The sequence below is a fragment of the Bufo bufo genome, chromosome 9 (genome assembly GCF_905171765.1).
Source record: "Bufo bufo chromosome 9, aBufBuf1.1, whole genome shotgun sequence".
Lineage (NCBI taxonomy): Eukaryota > Metazoa > Chordata > Amphibia > Anura > Bufonidae > Bufo > Bufo bufo.
In genome coordinates this window covers 219,267,089-219,289,130 of record NC_053397.1, presented here as the reverse complement: position 1 = coordinate 219,289,130, position 22,042 = coordinate 219,267,089, and the positions used below count along the sequence as shown (strand labels likewise).

The 22,042-nt window shown below is 47.0% G+C and overlaps 2 protein-coding genes across 7 annotated transcripts in view; one reads left to right on the top strand and one right to left on the bottom strand.

Moving 5' to 3' along the window:
* Positions 1–9,190, bottom strand: part of TM2D1 (TM2 domain containing 1) — a 13,080-nt gene extending 3,890 nt beyond the window's left edge. Inside the window, exons 1-6 of one of the 2 annotated variants that reach the window (XM_040407858.1) lie at positions 9,056–9,190; positions 8,025–8,098; positions 4,166–4,274; positions 3,995–4,086; positions 1,996–2,069; positions 93–213 (exon numbers count right to left, since the gene is read on the bottom strand). In XM_040407858.1, the coding sequence (XP_040263792.1) occupies positions 103–213; positions 1,996–2,069; positions 3,995–4,086; positions 4,166–4,274; positions 8,025–8,098; positions 9,056–9,165 (570 nt within the window). In that variant the 5' untranslated portion in view covers positions 9,166–9,190 and the 3' untranslated portion in view covers positions 93–102. The remainder of the gene's footprint in view (positions 1–92; positions 214–1,995; positions 2,070–3,994; positions 4,087–4,165; positions 4,275–8,024; positions 8,099–9,055) is intronic. The other variant, XM_040407857.1, reaches the window with a different exon arrangement.
* Positions 9,191–17,818: 8,628 nt separating this feature from the next.
* Positions 17,819–22,042, top strand: part of PATJ (PATJ crumbs cell polarity complex component) — a 193,764-nt gene continuing 189,540 nt past the window's right edge. For 4 of the 5 annotated variants that reach the window (XM_040408093.1, XM_040408092.1, XM_040408091.1 and 1 more), the window contains exon 1: positions 17,819–17,905. The gene's annotated coding sequence lies outside the window, so the exon portion shown is untranslated. Of the gene's footprint in view, positions 17,906–18,093; positions 18,220–22,042 lie in introns of those variants that run through there. The other variant, XM_040408090.1, reaches the window with a different exon arrangement.

The following is a 22,042-nucleotide window of genomic DNA, read 5'->3' as shown; positions in this document are numbered from 1 at the left end:
AGGAGGCAGAACATCTGATATCCAGGATTGGGGCATATCCCATATAACGAGCCTTATGGCAGATCCTAACAAGACTGTCGAGTGATTCCACTTACACGGGCATTATGGGTACAACTGCGACTCTCTGAACGTCTCATTATTGATCGTCAGGTGGACAAGTCTAGCTCCGTAGTAGTCGATAATATAACTGGATCCATCAGAAGGGCCGACTATCTGCAAGACACACATAATAGGTAAAAAAATAATCAACTAATAGTAAATTGTAATTTTAGAATAAAAGATTATATTAAGATACAGGAAACGTTCATCTTAGCAAATAATCATCATGATCTTAAAGGGGTCCTCTCACTTCAGCAAATGGCATTTATCATGTAGAGAAAATTAATACATGACACTTACTAATGTATGGTGATTCTCCATGTTGCTTCCTTTTCTGGCTGGATTAATTTTTCCATCACATTATACACTGCACGTATCCATGGTTACGGCCACCCTGCAATCCAGTAGCAGTGGCCGTGCTTGCACACTATAGGAAAAAAGTGCTGGTCTCTCTGGTGGCAGATACCGTGCGAGCACACATAAGCTGGTGCTTTTTCCCATAGTGTGCAAGCAGGCAATATGGACAATCACAATACACCAGTGAGTGGCATGTGCACCTTACCATCATATAAATCTCAGTAATGTATAATGAAAAATTTGGCAACGAATTGCTTCAATTTCTCATTATTTTCAAGATCATTGCATGTTATCACTGAACAAAAACAAATGAGCATGGAGTGGACTAGACAACCCTGAGGATACGTCATCAGTATTTGAAGCCAGGAGAACCCCTTTAATTTAAGTCTAATTCGGAGTCCAGAGTGAGTCCGCTCTGGGGCCCAGGCCTTTCCCGAGTCCGCTCTGGGGCTCAGGCCTTTCCCGAGTCCGCTCTGGGGCGCAGGCCTTTCCCGAGTCCGCTCTGGGGCGCAGGCCTTTCCCGAGTCCGCTCTGGGGCGCAGGCCTCTCCCGAGTCCGCTCTGGGGCGCAGGCCTTTCCCGAGTCCGCTCTGGGGCTCAGGCCTCTCCCGAGTCCGCTCTGGGGCTCAGGCCTCTCCCGAGTCCGCTCTGGGGCCCAGGCCTCTCCCGAGTCCGCTCTGGGGCTCAGGCCTTTCCCGAGTCCGCTCTGGGGCCCAGGCCTTTCCCGAGTCCGCTCTGGGGCCCAGGCCTTTCCCGAGTCCGCTCTGGGGCCCAGGCCTTTCCCGAGTCCGCTCTGGGGCTCAGGCCTCTCCCGAGTCCGCTCTGGGGCACAGGCCTCTCCCGAGTCCGCTCCGGGGCCCAGGCCTTTCCCGAGTCCGCTCCGGGGCCCAGGCCTTTCCCGAGTCCGCTCCGAGGCCCAGGCCTTTCCCGAGTCCGCTCTGGGGCTCAGGCCTTTCCCAAGTCCGCTCTGGGGCTCAGGCCTTTCCCGAGTCCGCTCTGGGGCCCAGGCCTTTCCCGAGTCCGCTCTGGGGCTCAGGCCTTTGCCGAGTCCGCTCTGGGGCTCAGGCCTTACATTCACTGGCAAGAAGCAAAGAACTATACAGTGGGGCCCACAGGATGGATCTGTACAAGGCTACATTTAACTTACTATTGCATGGTATAACGTTTGCCACCTTGCAGTACCCCTTGCAGTCTCTAACCTGGTCTCTCAAGTTTTTACAGGACTACAACTCTCAGCATGCCCTTATAATCTGCATCTCTACAGTTACAGATAACGTCATGTAAAGATAACACACTTGCCAATTTCCTTCACTTTTCTAAAATCAGTGACGAGCAGTAAGCGCTGTGTTGTGTGAAGTGCCCCTTTAATTACGGTAATGACCTATACAATGTGTCAAACGTCTAAAAGAAGCATCACATGGACCTCTGCAGCATACAAGAACTGCACATGCAGGAGGCTCCACACTGGGAAGTTTGCTTTGAGCTGCACAGAGAGAAATAATTCTTGGACTGCGACCTCAGTATTGTGTGCCGAGCTCACCTGCATGGAGATGAGGATAAAATCAATGAGGCTGCCGATCCCACAAAACCCAACCGTGCAAAACTTCAGCAATCCTGCAAAGAGGAAAATAACATTATCACAAGCTCAATGTGTGGCTGACACTAACAGGGGTTACTGAGCGGCTAGCACTAAGAGGGGTCACTGCGTGGCTGACATTACTAGGGGGTCACTGAGCGGCTAGCACTAAGAGGGGTCACTGCGTGGCTGACATTACTAGGGGGTCACTGAGAGGCTAGTACTAACAGGGGTCACTGCGTGGCTGACATTACTAGGGGGTCACTGAGCGGCTAGCACTAAGAGGGGTCACTGGGTGGCTGACATTACTAGGGGGTCACTGAGCGGCTAGCACTAACAGGGCTCACTGTGTGGCTGACATTACTAGGGGGTCACTGAGCGGCCAGCACTAATAGGGGTCACTGCGTGGCTGATATTACTAGGGAGTCACTGAGCGGCTAGCACTAAGAGGGGTCACTGCGTGGCTAACATTACTAGGGAGTCACTGAGCGGCTAGCACTAAGAGGGGTCACTGCGTGGCTGACATTATTAGGGGGTCACTGAGCGGCTAACATTACTAGGGGGTCACTGAGCGGCTAGTACTAACAGGGCTCACTGTATGGCTAACATTAATAGGGGGTCACTGAGGGGCAGGCACTAACAGGGGTCACTGCGTGACTGACAATAGGGGGTCACTGAGCGGCTGGTTCTAACAGGGGTCACTGTGTGGCTGACATTAATAGGGGTCACTGAGGGGCTGGTGCTAACAGGGGTCACGGCGTGGCTGACAATAGGGGGTCACTGAGCGGCTGGTTCAAACAGGGGTCACGGCGTGGCTGACATTAATAGGGGTCACTGAGGGGCTGGTGCTAACAGGGGTCACGGCGTGGCTGACAATAGGGGTCACTGAGCGGCTGGTTCAAACAGGGGTCACGGCGTGGCTGACATTAATAGGGGTCACTGAGGGGGTGGTGCTAACAGGGGTCACGGCGTGGCTGACAATAGGGGGTCACTGAGCGGCTGGTTCAAACAGGGGTCACTGTGTGGCTGGTTCAAACAGGGGTCACTGAGGGGCTGGTGCTAACAGGGGTCACGGCGTGGCTGACATTAATAGGGGTCACTGAGCGGCTGGTGCTAACAGGGGTCACGGCGTGGCTGACATTAATAGGGGTCACTGAGCGGCTGGTGCTAACAGGGGTCACGGCGTGGATGACATTAATAGGGGTCACTGAGCGGCTGGTGCTAACAGGGGTCACGGCGTGGCTGACATTAATAAGCGTCACTAAGCGGCTGCACTAACAGGGGTCACGGCGTGGCTGATACGTGGTGCTCTCCCTCTCCTCCCCTCTACAAGGCTTGTATGCTGAATGTAATGCTATACCGGTTCTGTGGTGCCAGAGTGTTATAAGACAATTTCCTGAGGGACATCTCAACGTGGAGTTTCCAGCAATAAATGGAGATCGCTATAAGAACTTTTAGAGCCAATTTCCCTTTAAAAACACTTCTGGCTGCAAGCTACAGACGTGAAGGCAACGCCGGGCTAGCTGGCACCGGGTCTGAGGATTTGGAAGGTGTTATCGCAGATTTTTTAATTTAAACCTGGAAAATGAGGAGTGAAAATCATCCTCCTCCTAATATCGGAGCTCGCGGAACGTCCTGGAAAGGCCTTGTGCTGAGCTGAGTCTGTAGAGATGACAACTCCCAATATGTGATCGGAGGTGACATAATAAAAACTCAGCGATCCGATCCAACAGTGATGTCACCTCATTACAGCAGAAACTGTAACAGTTCAGATACCGGATCCAGGGAGACGCGCTAACAGGAGGCCGGACGTCACCTGTACAACCAGAAATCGGAGAGAAGAACGAATTCCTGCATAGGAGATTCCTAACGATGGCGGCACAGGGTCAACCGGACCGAAAATACCGTCTACGTCTTGTAGGACACGGATCCACAGCGGGCACCGTGCAGCGAGATCACTTACCTAGAGCAGGGTATCCCAGGTAGAAGCGGTCGGCTCCTAACCATCCGAGAAATAAGGATAACGCTACGGCCACTTTATAAGAATAACCGTTCCTGGAGGCAAAAAGAGAGAACATTCTGACACCTGTGGCTTTATCTGATCCACGCTGATCGTACAAGGTACGGCACTTACACGTTGCGGCACGGAAAGGGTCTATAGAATCCGACTTCTTTCCCATAGAACGTGGTGACATTTCCTTTATAATCTTTGCAGGAAATATTCGGCGCGGGATAACAGGGGGCTATGGGGCAAAACACAGTTATTAATGGTCAAGTGGGAGACGCAGAGGAGCAGAACGGAAGAGAAGATGCCGTGACCTGAACCGTATTAAATGGATCTGACATCAGCGGGTCAGGGAGGGCGCCAGATTATCAGCCCTTCTGGATTATCAGACAGACCATCCTATCTGGCTCTCCCTTAGTCTAAGGCCTCATGCACACGACCGTTGTTGTGTTCCGTTCCGCAAAATGGGGTTCCGTTGTTCCGTGATCCGTTTTTGTTTCCGTGTGTCTTCCTTTATTTTTGGAGGATCACCAGACATGAAGGAAAGTAAAAAAAAAAAATCTAAGACAGGTTTGCCATGCAAATGATAGGAAAAAAACGGACGCGGATGACAATCTTGTGTGCCTCCGTGTTTTTTAGCGGTCCCATTGACTTGAATGGGTCCGCGAACCGTTTTCCGTGAAAATAATAGGACAGGTTATATTTTTTTGACGGACTGGAACCACGGATCACGGATGCGGATGACAAACGGTGCATTAGCCGAGTTTTTAACGGACCCATTGAAAGTCAATGGGTCCGCAGAAAATCACGAGAAACGGCACAACGGACACGGAATAAAACAACGGTCGTGTGCATGAGGCCTTAGTCTTCTGCTTCAGTTATTGCAAAATTCTAGGGTGGATTATCAGACTTTCTGGATTACTGCTCCTGAGGCTTCGCTACAGTGTACCAGTCTAGACAATCCTCTCCTGTTCTACATTGCACCCCAGTCAGTCATCATCCTATCAGGCCTCATGCATGTTCTATCATTTGTGGGATGGACATACGGATGCAGAAGGCACATGAATCATCCGTGTGCTTTCCACATCCGTATGTCCGTTCTGCAAGTAGATAGAACATGTCCTATACTTGGCCGCAAAATGCAGACCACGGACCCATTGAAGTCAATGGACCCGGCAAAAAAAAAACGTTACACGGACAGATCTTCAGCAGTTAGCGTTCATTTTAATCTGTTTCGGAAGCATCGCCAGGAAAAATATATAAAACACCGCGGGCTGCATTTTTTCTTTTTTTTTATGGTAAAATTATGAATTCCAGTACAAGTAAATGGCATCTGATGGGCGTTGATGGTGTCTGCAATATGACGGAACAGGTATAACCATAGCTTAAAGGGCATCTGTCAGCAGTTTTGTACCTATGACACCGGCTGACCTGTTATATGTGAGTTTGGCAGCTGAAGACATCTGTGTCGGTCCCATGTTCATATGTGCCCGCATTGCTGAGAAAAATTAAGTTTTAATATATGCAAATGAGCCTCTAGGAGCAACGGGGGCGTTACCATTACACCTAGAGGCTCTGCTCTCTCTGCACTCTGACAGAACCAGGCAGTGAAATCTTTATCACGACAGGCCTTGTCAAAGTGCAGAGTTTGCGGCAGTTGCAGAGAGAACAGAACCTCGGGGTGTAATGACAACGCCCCCGTTGCATATGTTAAAACATCATTTTTCTCAGCAATGCGGGCACATATGAACATGTGACCAACGCAGATGCCTTCAGCTGCCAAGTGCACATGGAACAGGTCAGCCGGTGTCATAGGTACAAAACTGCTGACAGAGGCTCTTTAAAGGGGAGCCTTGAATGATTTCACTTCCTGACAGCAAGCAGAGATCCTGAAAATGGTGACCAGCCAATAAACACTAAGGCTAGGTTCACACCTAGGTGTTTTACAGCGCGTTCCTACGCGCTGTAAAACGCTCAACAGGCAAAAACCAATGTTTCCCTATGGGCATGGTTCTCACCTGAGCGTTTTACAGTGCGTACGAACGCGCTGCAAAACGCCCTACGCCCCAAGAAGTACAGGAGCTTCTTTGGGGCGCATTGTGGCAGTTTTTCATTGGATGCCTCTGTGGTTAATCACTCAAACGCGCGTACTACGCGCCTCAAAAACGCCCAATAAAAACGCCTGTAAAAAGCGCTTATCGAATACGCTCAGGTGTGAACCCAGCCTAAAGCATCTGTAGAACCTTTCATTTAAAAGTACAATGCGACACAGTTTGTTTGGATTTCTTTGTCATTCTCCGCCCCCTCTTGTCCTATACTAGGCCTAACTGTGTATCAATCTTGGTCATCGTACTCCTTTAAAAGGGAATGTCATCAGAAAATGACAACCTTTTTTTTAACATTTTTGGTGATTTCTTTTTTTTCCCCATTTCATTATCTGTATTAAAAAAAAAAAATCCTGAAATTCTGCATTTTTCACTCGCAATTGGCTGACACTTCCTGTTCTCGACAGATCATTTCTCAGTAGTCATCTCATCATCATCACAGACAGGATTACTATGACAGGTAACATAGTCACCGTTTGATCAGCAATTGTGAGCTAAAACCAGGACTGGAGGCTATACAGAAATAAGGCATCACGGAAAGATCTGCACCTGTTCTGTGGCTGTTGACCGTTTTAGCTCAAAACCACCGATGAAAATCACTGAGCAAACACTGGCCTAACACAGGATTCACTACGAGTGATGTCACAGCTCACCTCCTCCCCCTCACTGCACAGGTCACAGAGCATGCCCACAACACTCTCCCAAAGAAGTCCATGGAGGAGATTGATCAAAACTGGTGCAAAGCAAAACTGGCTCCGATTCTGCCTTTTCACAGCTTCTTTGAAAAATTAAAGGATCAATCCGGTTGCTATGGGCAACTAAATCTCTAAACTACGGGTTCACATGGCCCATGTGGGCTGCTGTACAGCAAATCTCAGCAGGTCAAGTAAGAAGGCCGCCTCCGTAATAATATACAAAAAAAAATAATTAGTAAAAAAAATTCTGCACTAAGATACCCAAAACAGATTTGAAAAAAAAAGAAAGCTGGAAAAATAACAACGAGCAATGCGAGAATTGATGTGTATCGGCTGAGCGGTCACCACGTGGAATCCAGTAGATCCATAACCTATGTTAAAAACAAAATTACCCTGTTGTGACATGGAAGCCATCAGCAAGTTGCAGTAGACAGATCTTAAATTCTAACCATGTGTCGCTGGGTGACTTGAGAGCATAACAGAGTACTGCCATGAATGGATCGTCTTTCTGATTATTAAGGAGGGAGCCTGTGAGGGTTAGAGAACCCCTTTACATGTGCAGAGAATCTTAAAGGCCATGTACACTTTTGGGAGCATTTTTTTTAAAATTATTATTATTATTGCATTGTACTCATTTCGAGCTAAAAAAAAAAAAAAAAATTTCAATTGGTCTTTATTAAAAATATGGCATCCTTTTTCTGTACAGAGCCGAGATGCTCTAGTAGCAGCCTCTGGATTTTCTCTCTTTTCCGTCAGACCAGCAGCTGACGGGCTCCTTATCTCTGCTCTCTGACATTAGAAACACGCACTACAGCTCAGTTCTTATCTTACTGATAGAAATGTGGCTTCATTAAGTGTTTATGACCTCCTAGTAGTTTAGAGATGAGGGTTGTTAGATAACTGCACAAAGTGAAAGTACCAGTCACACAGTTATCTCTTTGTGACAGAACGGCTCAATATTTTTTATAAAGGTCAATTAAAAATATGATTTTTAGCAAAAAATGAGTAAAATGCAATCATAAACAATTGCCTCTGAAGGTGTACATAGCCTTTAAGATCTGTCAACAGTCGGTTTCCAGGTAGGAAAATATTTAATTTAGAAAAGTCCAAGTAAAAAGTAACAGTAAAATGAGCGAAAACCACAGAAGATACGTCGCCGCGTGCTCCTCCTCCAAGTAACGCACTCACCATTAGCGGTATAGTTGGCACATCCGACCGGCTCTTGTGTCGCCGGGTTTATTTCGGGATCCACGCACACATATGTTCAAGCATTAAGGAAACCAGTGGTGAACATTTCTTACCCGTAGTACAAAGTCTGCTAGGACGTAAAGCGGTTGCTCTACACTTCCCCCCCCTGAACGCAGCTTGGAATGCTGCAGGATTTAAACTGTGGAAACATCAGATTTATGACTGCAGCTCTGGAAACCTGGGAGATTACAACTGTAGTCAGTAAAATTGTTAATACAGCATTGGGATAGTGGGAGATTTCAGCTCTGAAGGCAGCTGGACTGTGAATTTATTTCAGGATTGCTGGAAGATTTCATCTGAAGTCAGCAGAATTGGGAGTGCAGCTCTGGAATGCTGGGAGCCTTCTGCTCTGAAGCCAGCAGGATTGTGCGTGCAGCTCTGAAATGCTGGGAAAGTACAGCTCTGCAGTCAGCAGGATTGTGAATGCAGCATTGGAATAGTGGGAAATTTGAGCTAAGACGCGAACAGAACTCTGACTGGTGCTCTGCAATACCAAGAGATTTCAGCTCTGCAGGTTTGTGAATGCAGCTCTGGAATCTACATCACTTGGCGGTGCAGTACCAGAACATCACTGTTACCTGGCGGTCATTTTACCGCTTGTTATTCGCAGCCTCTATCCCGCAAACACTGAGGTTATCTGGTAATTTTACCGTAACTGTCGCTGCGCAGTCCTCGTCTTATGGGTCAGAACCATTTAGCCCACAGAAACCTAGAGAGACGTTACCGTATAAAGCCCTAAACTGCTACGTAGGTGCGCAAATACACTGAGTCTACAGGGAGAACATGCTGCACTGCAAAACATGGTGGACGAACCGCTGTAACCATAGCAACTATGCAAACCCATCAATGAGGAGGAAAAAACAGTAATCATAATAAAGCATCATACAACTGATAATAACACACAAAGCGCACCAGCACGTGCTGAGACTTATGGTTCCACAGCCCCCACCACCAGTAACACAGCAGGATATTGTCCCAGCCGCAGCTCGTCACATTTCTGGATCCCGTCATCGGCGGCCACACACAGAAACCAGAACCAGAACCCGGACGTCAGCGACAACCAGCGGCTACTCGACGCCATCTTAGGAGTGGCAATACAATGCAATCCCAGCTGTCACAGATGGGGCCGCAGGGGTCATGTGACCATGTGACGCAACGTACGTACGTAACGTCTTCCGGGCGCCATGTTGAGTGTGGCAAAACAGAGCAGAAGAAGTGGGAAGATGAAAGGGAAATTCTGTAACTGCTGCAGGAGGGTAAAGGAAGAAATCCCCGTGTTTATTTTTATTTTTAAACATTTTTCTTATTATTAATATTATATTTTGTTTTTCTTTCCTTTTATATTTATTTGTATTTATTTTACGCTCTTATTTAGCGCTGACATATTGCGCAGTGCTGTACAGACATTAGCATCACTGTCCCCAATGGGCTCACAATCTATTCTATTTTTGCCATTTCATTAAGATCTGTACATTACTTTTTTTACAATCTTATTTTTTTTTACTATTTATTAGATTATTTCCATTTACTTTCCTTTTATTTTTCTGTTATATCTTTTTAGGTCAATTTTATTTTTTTAGTTTTTATGTTGCTGTTTTGTTGTTTGGGACGGTGAGAGTGATTGTCCACATGACATGGAAACTCATCCCGATCATTATACTGTAGATACCCTATAATAATGTGTGACAGCACAGCTAGTAGGAATAATGGAGCAACCACTTGTCTATTATATACCCAGGCTTTGTTACATATGGGGAATTCGGTGCTGAGTGCCCCTAGTATCATATAACGTACATTACATTGTAGTGTAGTATATGGCGGTATTTACTGTGCATTATATTATAGTGTGGTATACGGCGGTATTTACCGTGCATTACATTATAGTGTAGTATATGGTGGCTTTTAATGTACAATATATTATAGTGTAGTGTGTGGCCAAATTTACCGTACATTACATTATAGTGTATAGCGGTATTTACTGTACATTATATTATGATGTAGTGTATGGCGGTATATACTGCACATTATATTATGGTGTGTATGGTGGTATTTACTGTATATTACAGTGTATAGAGGTATTTACTGCACATTATTTTATAGTGTATGGTAGTAGTATTGACTGTACATTACATTATAGTGTATGGCGGTATTTACTGTATATTATATTATGTGTGTATGGCGGTATTGACTGTACATTACATTATAGTGTATGGCGGTATTGACTGTATATTATATTATATTGTGTATGGTGGTATTGACTTGACTGTACATTACATTATAGTGTATGGCGGTATTGACTGTACATTACATTATAGTGTATGGCGGTATTTACTGCACATTATATTATATTGTTTATGGCGGTATTTACTGTACATTACATTCTAGTGTATGGTATCTACTGTATATTATAGTGTAGTATATGGTAGTGTCGGCACTTGGCCGTGGTACAGAAATGTTGCTTGCTTATGGCACGGTTACTTCTGCACCACACTGCACTTCACTGGTCAGACACTGTACGGTATATTTATCTGTACACAGAATGACGGTACTACATACAGGGGAGGATCCTAACCTAAAATCCCCACCATGGGCTCCATCCATTACAGGGGGCACTGCGGTGGTACATACAGTGTACAGGACACTCGCTTCATGTCTGGCTGTTTTTTATTTTCACAAATTTGAGAATAAAAACTGTAACTAAAAATGAAATAGAGACCAAATAACGGAAAGAAGAAGAAGTAGTCGGATCGATGGAGAACCAGGTAGCCGAGAGCAGCGAGCGCTAAATCTCCAAACTTTATCTCAGGGCCCATAAAAAGAAGCTTCCAGGAAATTCTTCAGCAAGAAGATGATAAAACATAAAATTAGTTATATGGGCAGCACTTCAACCCAGACAGCCCTTAATGATGATGCCTCAGCCATTCAATCAAGATGTAGACCGCGCCGGCAAATAAACATCGTCAGCGCCATGAGATGTGCCGGGGGCTGCCGGTCTGCAGGGGACGATCCATGGTCCCCTTATCAGGTCAAAGCTCTGAGTTGATAATTTGCACAAAATCTTACCAATCCCCTATGGCAGGGATCAGCAACCTCTGGCACGTCAGCCGCAATGAAACTACAACTTCCAGCATGCACACTTACTGGGCTGCTCTCAGAAGTAACCTAGAAGTGAATGGAGCATGCTGGGAGCTGTAGTTTCACAACATTCAGAGGTTGCTGAGCGGTGCCCTGTGGGGCTTATACGTCTGCGGACAAAGGGGACATCATCACAGTGCGATGAGCAGCTGGACAGACATGGGGATCTGTTGGTGGCTCAAGCAACTTCCATGTTAGGCTGCTTCCAGGGTACAATATAGTGTTATAGTGTTGTACGGAGGCACCATATGGCGGGACACACCCAGACATATACAAAGCTGGCTCCAATCTCAGCTGCTTGGCACCTGAAATATTCACAGCAACATAAAAGTCCAATAATGGGCAGCATGGTGGCTCAGTGGTTAGCGCTGGGGTCCTGGGTTCGCACCTGGGGAACCGGTGACGGGATCAGGAGTACTTAAGGCTCATTGATGTCTGTGGAGGTGAAGGCTAGCCCATCTGGTCCGATACCACAGAAGACCTCCTGGAGAGAACTTCTCACAATGATCCTGATGGTGATGATAGAAAGATGTCAGGACCCTCGGGACATCGCAGCTCGCTGTGTATGGGGTCATATAGCTGCAGACTGGTCAGAGCCCCCATGATGACCCCTGTCCACTGCCAAAAGCGCCTACAATGGACACATGAGCATCAGAACTGGACCATGATAGGTTCGGGGCTGTCTACCCAACTCGCGCCCCTCCTTCCATTTTAGTTTTTAAAAAAAATCTATATGAAGAGGCTGCGGTGCTTCATGAGCGCCACAGTCTCTTCCTCGGCCATATGACATCACATTCATTGTTCGCGTGGTCTAGGTGCAGCTCTGTCCCAGTAATTGGGTCTGAGCTGCAATACCAAGCGCAGTGCTATCAAATGACAGCGCTGAGCAAAGAGGCTGCGGCGCTCACTGGGACATCGCGGTCTCCTCAAACAGCGGATGGGCGGAGGTGCCAGGAGTCAGACCCCCACCATCTCATAACTCTGTGAGTACAGATGTTACCTGCAGTCCTATGTAACACACCACATAACACAGTGCATTATTGTGTTATGTGCGGTGCTACATAGGACTGCCGGGAACATCTACTACGTTATCTGCACACAGAAAGTTATCACTGTTATCTGGGCTGATACAAATTTGCCAAATTTTGAATACATGTGATTATAATAAAAAAAGACTTGGAGGAGAATACAGCACCTCATACCTCTCACATCCAGGGACATCTCCTATCATGTAGACCTGCTCTTTCCTCTTCTCCTCCGTTAGACCGCCATGACAAGTTCTTTCAGCCGCATCTCGTCTCTACAGAGTTTGTTACACAGACACGTTGGATTTCTCAATTTTTCCATCAACCTCCCCATCCTGATGTCCCCACAGTATCATCCTGCTGCCACCCCCAATACTGTGCCCGTTGTGCCCCCAATGTCCCAGGTACTATACTGCTGAAAAAATAGTGACCCCAGGAGACATAATGGGGTCATTTAAAGTAGAACTGTCTTAGTTACCCATAGCAACCAATCAGATTCCACCTTTCATTTTCCAGAGGAGCTGTCAAAAATGAAAGGTGAGATCTGATTGGTTGCTATGGGCAACTAAGCAAGTTCTATTTTAAACCAGTTTGATAAACTATCCCAAAGATCCCTATAGTGTCTACAGCAATTATAATGCCCCCTAGAGTGCCCCCGATAATAATAACACCCTATGTTGTGCTCCAGGTAATAATGCCTGAATAGTGTCCCCAAAAATAATGTCCCCTAATATGTCCTGTAATAGAAAGGCCCCTACAGTGCCTCCCCACACCACATAGTAAATTCCCTCACACTGTCCCCATATAGTAATATCCCCCACACTGCCGCATTTAGCAATTTCTCCCACTCTGCCCCCACAAAGTAATTTGCCCCCACACCGCCCCATGAAGTAATTTGTCCCCACACTGCCCCATTAAGTAATTTGTCCCCACACTGCCCCATTAAGTAATTTGTCCCCACACTGCCCTATTCAGTAATTTGCCCCCACACTGCCCCATTAAGTAATTTGCCCCCACACTGCCCCATTAAGTAATTTGCCCCCACACTGCCCCATTAGGTAATTTGCCCCCACACTGCCCCATTAGGTAATTTGCCCCCATGTAATCATTTCCCCCACTGTCCCTGCAGTAATATGACCTTCTCTGCCCCCCAAAGTTGGCACACACAAAAAACAAAACAAAGCAAAACAAAAAAAAAACTAAAGGCTAATACTTACCTGTGTCCTGTGAGGCCGTCACGTGTACATCAAAGCCCTGCGCCCCGGCACAGGCAGGTGATGACGTCCACGCACGGCTGCTTCGGGCTTTTACTACCACATAGGCCTCAGGCCTGCTAGGCCTGAAGCCTATTGCGGTGATAGGTGGCGGGACAGGGAACTATGTGCTCCCATGCCCTGCCGCAGTATGTGGGCGTTCAGGTCGGCGTTGGTCCCCCCAGCAATGCCACGTCCCTATTATAATCCGCCACTGCATGGAGCAATGCAAGAAGGAGGCCTGGCCTGATGATGAGGATAGCCAGGTGTATGTGTGTTACTTGCTAGGATAAGAAATGGCACCAGGTGCACTATGGGAAGAAGACATGCTAGCAGAGGCGGTGTAATGGGTCTTTCATACTTTAAAGGGAGTCTGTCAGCAGTTCTAAGCATACTTAACTGCTGACAGCACTAGGTAGGGGCTGGGGAGAACAGGAACATCATACATTTTATGGAGTTTTATCAACAGGAGCAGTGTGAATATGAAGTTTTATTTTGCTAGTTTCTGTTCCTGTAAGTGCCCAGAAGGCAGAGCTTCACTGTGGTTGATCTGTTTTCCAGCCACTGTCCTCTGCTCTGAGTGACAGCTGTATGGGGTCTCCTGGTTGGATGCTACAGCTGTCACTCAGAGAGGAGGGGCTGTGAAGCAGGTCAATGCCGAGAGCGCCTCACAGTGAAGCTCCACCCCCTGGGCACCTGCAGGAGCAGAACCTGGCTGAATATAACTTTATATTCACACTGCTCCTGATAAAAAATAAATCCATTAAAGGTATGATTGTCCTGATCTCTCCAGACCCTACCTACTGATGGCAGCAGTTTAGCATGGTCAGAACTGCTGACAGACGTCTTTACTATTAGTCCTCATGCACACGACCGTTGTTTGGGTCCGCATCTGAGCCACCAAAACTGACCCATTCACTTCAATGGGGCCGCAAAAGATGCGGACAGCACTCCGTGTGCTGTCCGCATCCGTGGCTCCGTTCCGCGGCCCCGCTAAAAAAATATAACATGTCCTATTCTTGTCCGCGCTTTGCGGACAAGAATAGGCATTTATATTGTCGGCGCCCGTTTCGTTAATTGCGGAAGGCAACACGGGCAGCTTTTGTTTTTTGCGGATCCGCGGTTTGCGGACCGCAAAAAACGGCACGGCCGTGTGCATGAGGCCTTAATCAATGGGTCTCCAACTTTTCACACCAGCAGCATCAGTTTTACTGGATTTCTGAACCAATTTTTTTCTTTTAAATTTTCAGATGGCAGGAAAGTTCTCTTTGCACAACTGTCACTTATTTTTGTTCATAAAGGTAAATTACTCCCAGTTCTGAGTGTCAGGGACGAAGCTGCGGCCGGGATAACACGGTGCTATAACTCATCGGGATATAGGTCATAAATCCCAGTGTTTACAAGATCGCTTCTATCACTGCGCCATTTCCAGTGCTGACCCTCCTGACATTTTTCTTCTCTTCTCATCGCCACCAGCATTGCGCCATCGCCATAATCTATCGCATTAAATCTTGTAAAGCCGAGCTGCAGCTCTTTTCTTTAATATCCGATTACAGCCGAGGCTTTACCGCGCCGGCGCTCCCTTCTGATGTTGACACAAAACAGCGTGTCGCTGAGATTTGTAATTCTCTTTAAACTTGCAGAGCGGCGGTGGTTGTGGAGCGTGGATTCATTCTGTCTGTAGTCGTGGAGGAATCAAAGACGCTTTTGAAGTGTATTTGCTGGGGTGTGCACTTCGGGGGTTAATGTTACAGAGATCGTTGTCAAATAAGTTCCAGAAGAAGTTACTTTGTGTTTTTTGATTTGATTCTATTGGCAAATAAAGAGAATGCAATTGTAGCAAACTGTCACCTGTATCACAGTCTGTACCTCTCCACTGACAGCAAACAGAGGTTTTCAAAAAAGGTGAGGAATTAAAACAAAAAGTATATTAGAAAGCATTCATTAGACAATGATTAAAAAAATATTCTACAGTTTTTTAAACCAGCTCCTAGATCTCAATACTTTTGTAATTGCATGTAATTTAAAATTCAGTGCAGCCACTAAGTTATTCAGTATCTGTATAGCGCCACCTAGTGTTTGTTCTTTTCCTAATTCTCTGTTCCCGTCAGTATCATCACTGAGATGGTCACACATGCTCAGTTCTATCTTTCAACTCCACCAGTCATATCTTCCATTAAAAGCTGTGACAGTTACAGGGAGAAAGCTGCAACAGAAAGGACACACCCCCTGAGCTCTGATAGAGAGAAAGCTGCAGCATAAAGGACACGTCCCCCCTGATAAATGGCACGCCGGGCCTAAGCTACCAGCTTGAAACAAATCTAGCAGAGCAATGGGAGCAATGAATGGGGAGATCTCTGGATCCATGTGAGGTACAGGGCTGGTTCTAGTTTTGTTAGTAAGATAAGGTCATGTCCTATTTTTGGCGGATCGCAGATGTGGGGTGCACAAGGTCGGTGTCTGTGTTTTGCGGATCCGTTGTTTGCAGACTGACATAATGACACGACTGTGTGCAAAGTGCAGAGGGCGTTGCCCTTGATTGACAGGACCAGGGGTAATGACGTTTTCACTGTTGTGCCCTGTCAAAGTGCAGAGGGCGTAGCAGGTGCAGAGAGAGCAGAGCCTCTAGGTGTAATGGTAACGCCCCTATTGCTCTTAGGCCTCTTTCACACGGGCGTTGCGGGAAAATGTGCGGGTGCGTTACGGGAACACCCGCGATTTTTCAGCGCGAGTGCAAAACATTGTAATGCGTTTTGCACTCGCGTGAGAAAACTCGCGCATGTTTGGTACCCAAACCCGAACTTCTTCACAGAAGTTCGGGCTTGGGATCGGTGTTCTGTAGATTGTATTATTTTCCCTTATAACATGGTTATAAGGGGAAATAATAGCATTCTGAATGCAGAATGCATAGTAAAATAGCGCTGGAGGGGTTAAAAAGAAAATAAAAAATTTAACTCACCTTAATTCACTTGCTGGCTCTGCCGGCATCTCGTCTGTCTCCTTCTTTGCTGAACAGGACCTGTGGTGACGTCACTCCGGTCATCACATGGTCCATCACATGATCTTTTACCATGGTGATGGATCATGTGATGACCGGAGTGACGTCACCACAGGTCCTGTTCAGCAAAGATGGAGACAGAAGGAGATGCCGGCAGCGACAGCAAGTGGATTAAGGTGAGTTAAATTATTATTATTATTATTTTTAACCCCTCCAGCGCTATTGTACGAAGCATTCTGTATTCAGAATGCTATTATTTTCCCTTATAACCATGTTATAAGGGAAAATAATAATGATCGGGTCTCCATCCCGATCATCTCCTAGCAACCGTGCGTGAAAATCGCACCGCATCCGCACTTGCTTGCGGATGCTTGCGATTTTCACGCAACCCCATTCACTTCTATGGGGCCTGCGTTGCGTGAAAAACGCAGAATATAGAGCATGCTGCGATTTTCACGCAACGCACAAGTGATGCGTGAAAATCACCGCTCATGTGAACAGCCCCATAGAAATGAATGGGTCGGTATTCAGTGCGGGTGCAATGCGTTCAACTCGCACATCGCATCCGTGCGGAATACTCGCCCGTGTGAAAGGGGCCTTAGAGGCTAATTTGCATATATGAAACCATCATTTTTCTCAGTAGTGCGGGCAGATATGAACATGGGACCAACACTGATGTCTTCAGCTGCCAAGTGCACATGTAACAGGTCAGCCGGTGTCATAGGGACAAACCTGCTGACAGATGGCCTTTAAGCTTACCCCTTATCTATAGGATATGCTGTGAGTTGGTGGAGATACGACCATTGGAACCCCCACTGATGATGACACCGGAGGTCCTGTGCCCATCCCTGTATGAATGCAGTGGCAGTCTGCTCCTTCATTAATCTCTATAGGACTGACAAATAGCCACGTGCAGCGCTCAGCTCTCTCTGGAACTCTCAGGAGCGGCCCTGCGCATGCTCACCGCTCTATTTATACGGGGGGCACTGGAGTTCCCAGTGGTCAGACTCCTCCGATCAGACACTTATCCCCTATCCTGTGAATTGCAGATTAAAGTTTAGGTCTTGGGGAAACCCCTTTAAAAACTCTCTCTCCTTGCTGTATGTATGCCTGTATATAATATATCCTGTTTTTCAGTGTACTCCCCCTTTAAGTGCAGTATGTATGTCATTTGCATACAAGTAATTCCCAGGGAATAGGAGGAGAAGAACCAGCTATTTCACTTCATTTCCTGTTTGTCAACCTCTCTACCTGCAGTTTCTGTCACCTACGAGCTCGACGTCACTTTGTGCATTTGGTTACTTTTAAATAAAGCTTGATAGAAAAAAAAAAAAAAGAAAGAAAGCAGCCCAGACCCAAAGTGCAGCAGCTGCCACAAGCTGGGAGTGATTGGAGATTGCTGGGAGTGAGGTATGTGCCAAACTGGAGACCCTGGCACTCAGCTGCCCTGCCCCCCCTCTTATCCCTGTCCTGTCCAGGTGTAGCCCCCTTCTCAGGTGACCCCCACCACACCCTGCTCTCCTGGGAACCTGCATTTCATTGCAACACCCAGGGATACAGAGCAGCAGGAAGTGACTGGCAGCCTGAGATTTCCATGTCCACAGCCGACGTTAATTCTATAGAGGATCTGAAATGTTTCCTTTAATCCAAAACTGATGATTCCTGAAACCTTCTTCTTTGGAAAAGACAAGTCCAGGACCCTGGGGAATAGTCAAAAGGCTAAAGTAAAGTCATGTGACTAAGTGGTAACAAATGATGTAGTGTTACGTAAATAAAGTAGAAACTTTGTATCGTGAAATGTTCTGCAACTTTCTAATATACTTTACATCGATTCCACAAGATCCGTGATTGCTGTCAGTGAATGGGAGCATTCTTGCTTGCTTCCAGACGTCACACAGAATGGATACTTTTTACAGCTGAGGTTTTGTTACAATTGTATCTAGCTTAGACAATGTTCTGCGATCTAAACAGCCTGGGTTCCAAATAGGATCCATTTCACCTGCGCTGATGCATTGTAACTAGTGTTGAGCGACCTTGTTTTTTAAGTTCTGCGTCCAAAGTTCGGGTTCGGGTTATCGAAGAATCCCGATATGGATTCTGCTACCACGGACCATAACGGAATTTGGAATCCATAACTGGATTCTTCGATAACCCGAACTTTGGACGCAGAACTTAAAAAAAAACAGGTTCGCTCAACACTAATTGTAACAAACTATCAGGGGCGGAAGAGAAATTTGTGCTGCTGGTGCGTTTAGCCCAGAGGGGCTTTTCTATGCTGGATGCGATAGTAACAATCCCTCAGCTGTGAGAAGTCTTATGTTTGTACACGTTTTCAGATTTCCTTTTATAAGTCAGCTCCTTATCAGTGCATATTCTGATTTAATATAAATGCGTTTTATTCAATGTGTAATGAAAAATTCTGTAACTTTCAAATGTATCGGGGGAGATTTATCAAAACTGGTGTAAAGGAAAATTTTCATTTTTTCAGAGCTCCTTTGGAAGGTGGAATCCGATTGGTTACTATGGGAAACTAAGCCAGTTCTACTTTACCCCAGTTTTGATAAATCTCCCCCACGGAGTATTTCTATTCCTCAACATTTTCAAGATACCCGCTTGTTGTCACTGTGTGTGGACCGTTCTTGAAAACCCATATAGGCCTAATATTATTTTTCACCAGCTGGGGGTTCATTACATTTCATCCAGTCGAGACATTGCACAGTTTGGACTCCAGACTGATACATTTTACTTGCACTGATACATTGTAACAAACTATTGGGACAGGAGAGAGATTTCTGTTTCAATAGCGAACCCTCACCTGTGAGAAGTTGGATGATGGATCTGAATTCTTAGGCTAGGTCTACACGACGATGTTTGTAGCATCAATGTTGGGCGACAATTTTTATTGTGTCGCACTGCGACATAATGTGACAGTCGCAAAAAATCCATTTGAGATGGATTTTTCTGCGACTGTCGCAGTCGCAGCATGTTGCATTGCGGCGCCATAGACTATCATAAAAGTTGTTGTGCGACATTGGTGCTACAAATGTCGTCGTGTAGACCTAGCCTAAGAGCTCATGCACACGAACGTAAGGGCTCCGTGCCCGTATTGTGGACCGCAAACTGGCCGTATGCACTCCGTGCTGCGGTTGCAGACCCGTTGTCTTGAATGGGTCCGCGATCCGCAAGATACGACAATGTCATGTCCCATCTTACACGTAGCAAAGGCCATGGAAACACTACTTAGCGATTTGGTGGGCTTTCAGGTCTGTGCTTCCACAACTTGTCCTATCTTTTGCGGAGCGAAGGCACGGATCGGAAGCAAACAGAAACACTGTGAAGCGCTTCTGTGAGCTTTCAGATCTGCGCTTCTGCAACATGTCCTATCTTTTGCCGTATTTTGTGGATCACGGACCCGTTCAAGTCAGTAGGTCTGCACCACACTACGAGATTCAATTGGCCGGTGCCCGCGAACACTGGCAGAGCCCTTACGTTTATGTGAATGAGCCCTAACCCTGTGGATGAAGACAAGAATGTCTCCATTTCCTGAAAGCTAGAGATCTGTCTCAGAGGCTAAAAACCTGTAGGCACCTTACACTTCTCACATCTGAGGGTTTGTTACAATTGTACCCAGGGGCGGATTAAGTGCATGATAGGCCCGGGACTGTCTACACAACTCGGGCCCCTCCCTCCATTTTAGTTTAGTTAAATTTTTTTCTGTATGAAGAGGCTGCGGTGCTTCGTGAGCGCCACAGTCCCTTCCTCGGCCATATGACATCTCATTCATTGTTCACATGGCCTCCGTGCAGCTCAGTTCCATCCGAGTGATTGGGGCTGAGCTGCAATACCAAGCGCAGTGCTATCAACTGGACAGCGCTGAGCAAAGAGGCCGCGGCGCTCACTGGGACATCGCGGTCTCCTCAAACAGCTTATTGGCGGGGGTGCGAGGAGTCGGACTCCACCAATCTCATATTGATGACCTATCCTGAAGATAGGTCATCAAAATATAAATCCCAGAGAACCCTTTTTCTTATGCTATCTGTAGTGTTACATAGGACTGCAAGAATACCCAGGAGCCATTGGTTCCTAAACTGAAAAATGTAGTTGCCAAATTAAAGGGAGTCTGTCACCACATTTGGGCATATTAGACTGATCAAATAGTGTTATATGTGCCACCCAGAACTTAAAAACGGTACCTTTGTTGTAGAAAACGGACTTTTCTTTTAGCCGAAAATGAACTTTTAACATTATGTTAATGAGCCCTCTCAAGTGCCCAGGGCGGCGTCTCAATCCTCCGAGCCCCAGGCAGCACCTCCTCAACGGCTCATAACCCCGCACTGCGGGCGCATGTGCAGTAGGTATTGCGATGCCCTGCCAGGAGCGGGCATCGCATTGCGCATGCGCCCGCTACGAATTTGACCGCGCAGCTGCAGTGGAAAAGGACAGAGGAGGGGAGTAAACAGGCGGGCAGAGGCACACGGAGGGCGGGGTTATGAGCCGTTGAGGAGGTGCTGCCTGGGGCTCGGAGGATTGAGACGCCGCCCTGGGCACTTGAGAGGGCTCATTAACCTCCTCAGGACCGCCGTACGCAGGATTGCGTCTTTGCGGCGGTCCTGTTGTTCTGGGTGGACGCGCCGGTGCGTCCTCTCGCGAGACGCGAGATTTCCTGTGAACGCGCGCACACAGGCGCGCGCGTTCACAGGATCGGAAGGTAAGCGAGTGGATCTCCAGCCTGCCAGCGGCGATCGTTCGCTGGCAGGCTGGAGATGTGTTTTTTTTAACCCCTAACAGGTATATTAGACGCTGTTTTGATAACAGCGTCTAATATACCTGCTACCTGGTCCTCTGGTGGTCCCCTTTGTTTGGATCGACCACCAGAGGACACAGGCAGCTCAGTAATATGTTGCACCAAGCACCACTACACTACAACCCCCCCCCCCCCCCGTCACTTATTAACCCCTTATTAGCCCTTGATCACCCCTGATCACCCCATATAGACTCCCTGATCACCCCATATAGACTCCCTGATCACCCCCCTGTCATTGATTACACCTCTGTCATTGATCACCCCCCTGTAAAGCTCCATTCAGATGTCCGCATGATTTTTACGGATCCACTGATAGACTGATCGGATCCGTAAAAATCATACGGACGTCTGAATGCAGCCTTACAGGGGAGTGATCAATGACTGTGGTGATCACCCCATATAGACTCCCTGATCACCCCCCTGTCATTGATTACCCCTCTGTCATTGATCACCCCCCTGTAAAGCTCCATTCAGATGTCCGCATGATTTTTACGGATCCACTGATAGACTGATCGGATCCGTAAAAATCATACGGACGTCTGAATGCAGCCTTACAGGGGGGTGATCAATGACAGTTGGGTGATCACCCCATATAGACTCCCTGATCACCCCCCTGTCATTGATCACCCCCCCTGTCATTGATCCCCCCCCCCCTGTAAGGCTGCATTCAGTCTTTTTTTTGGCCCAAGTTAGCGGAATTTTTTTTTTTTTCTTACAAAGTCACATATTCCACTAACTTGTGA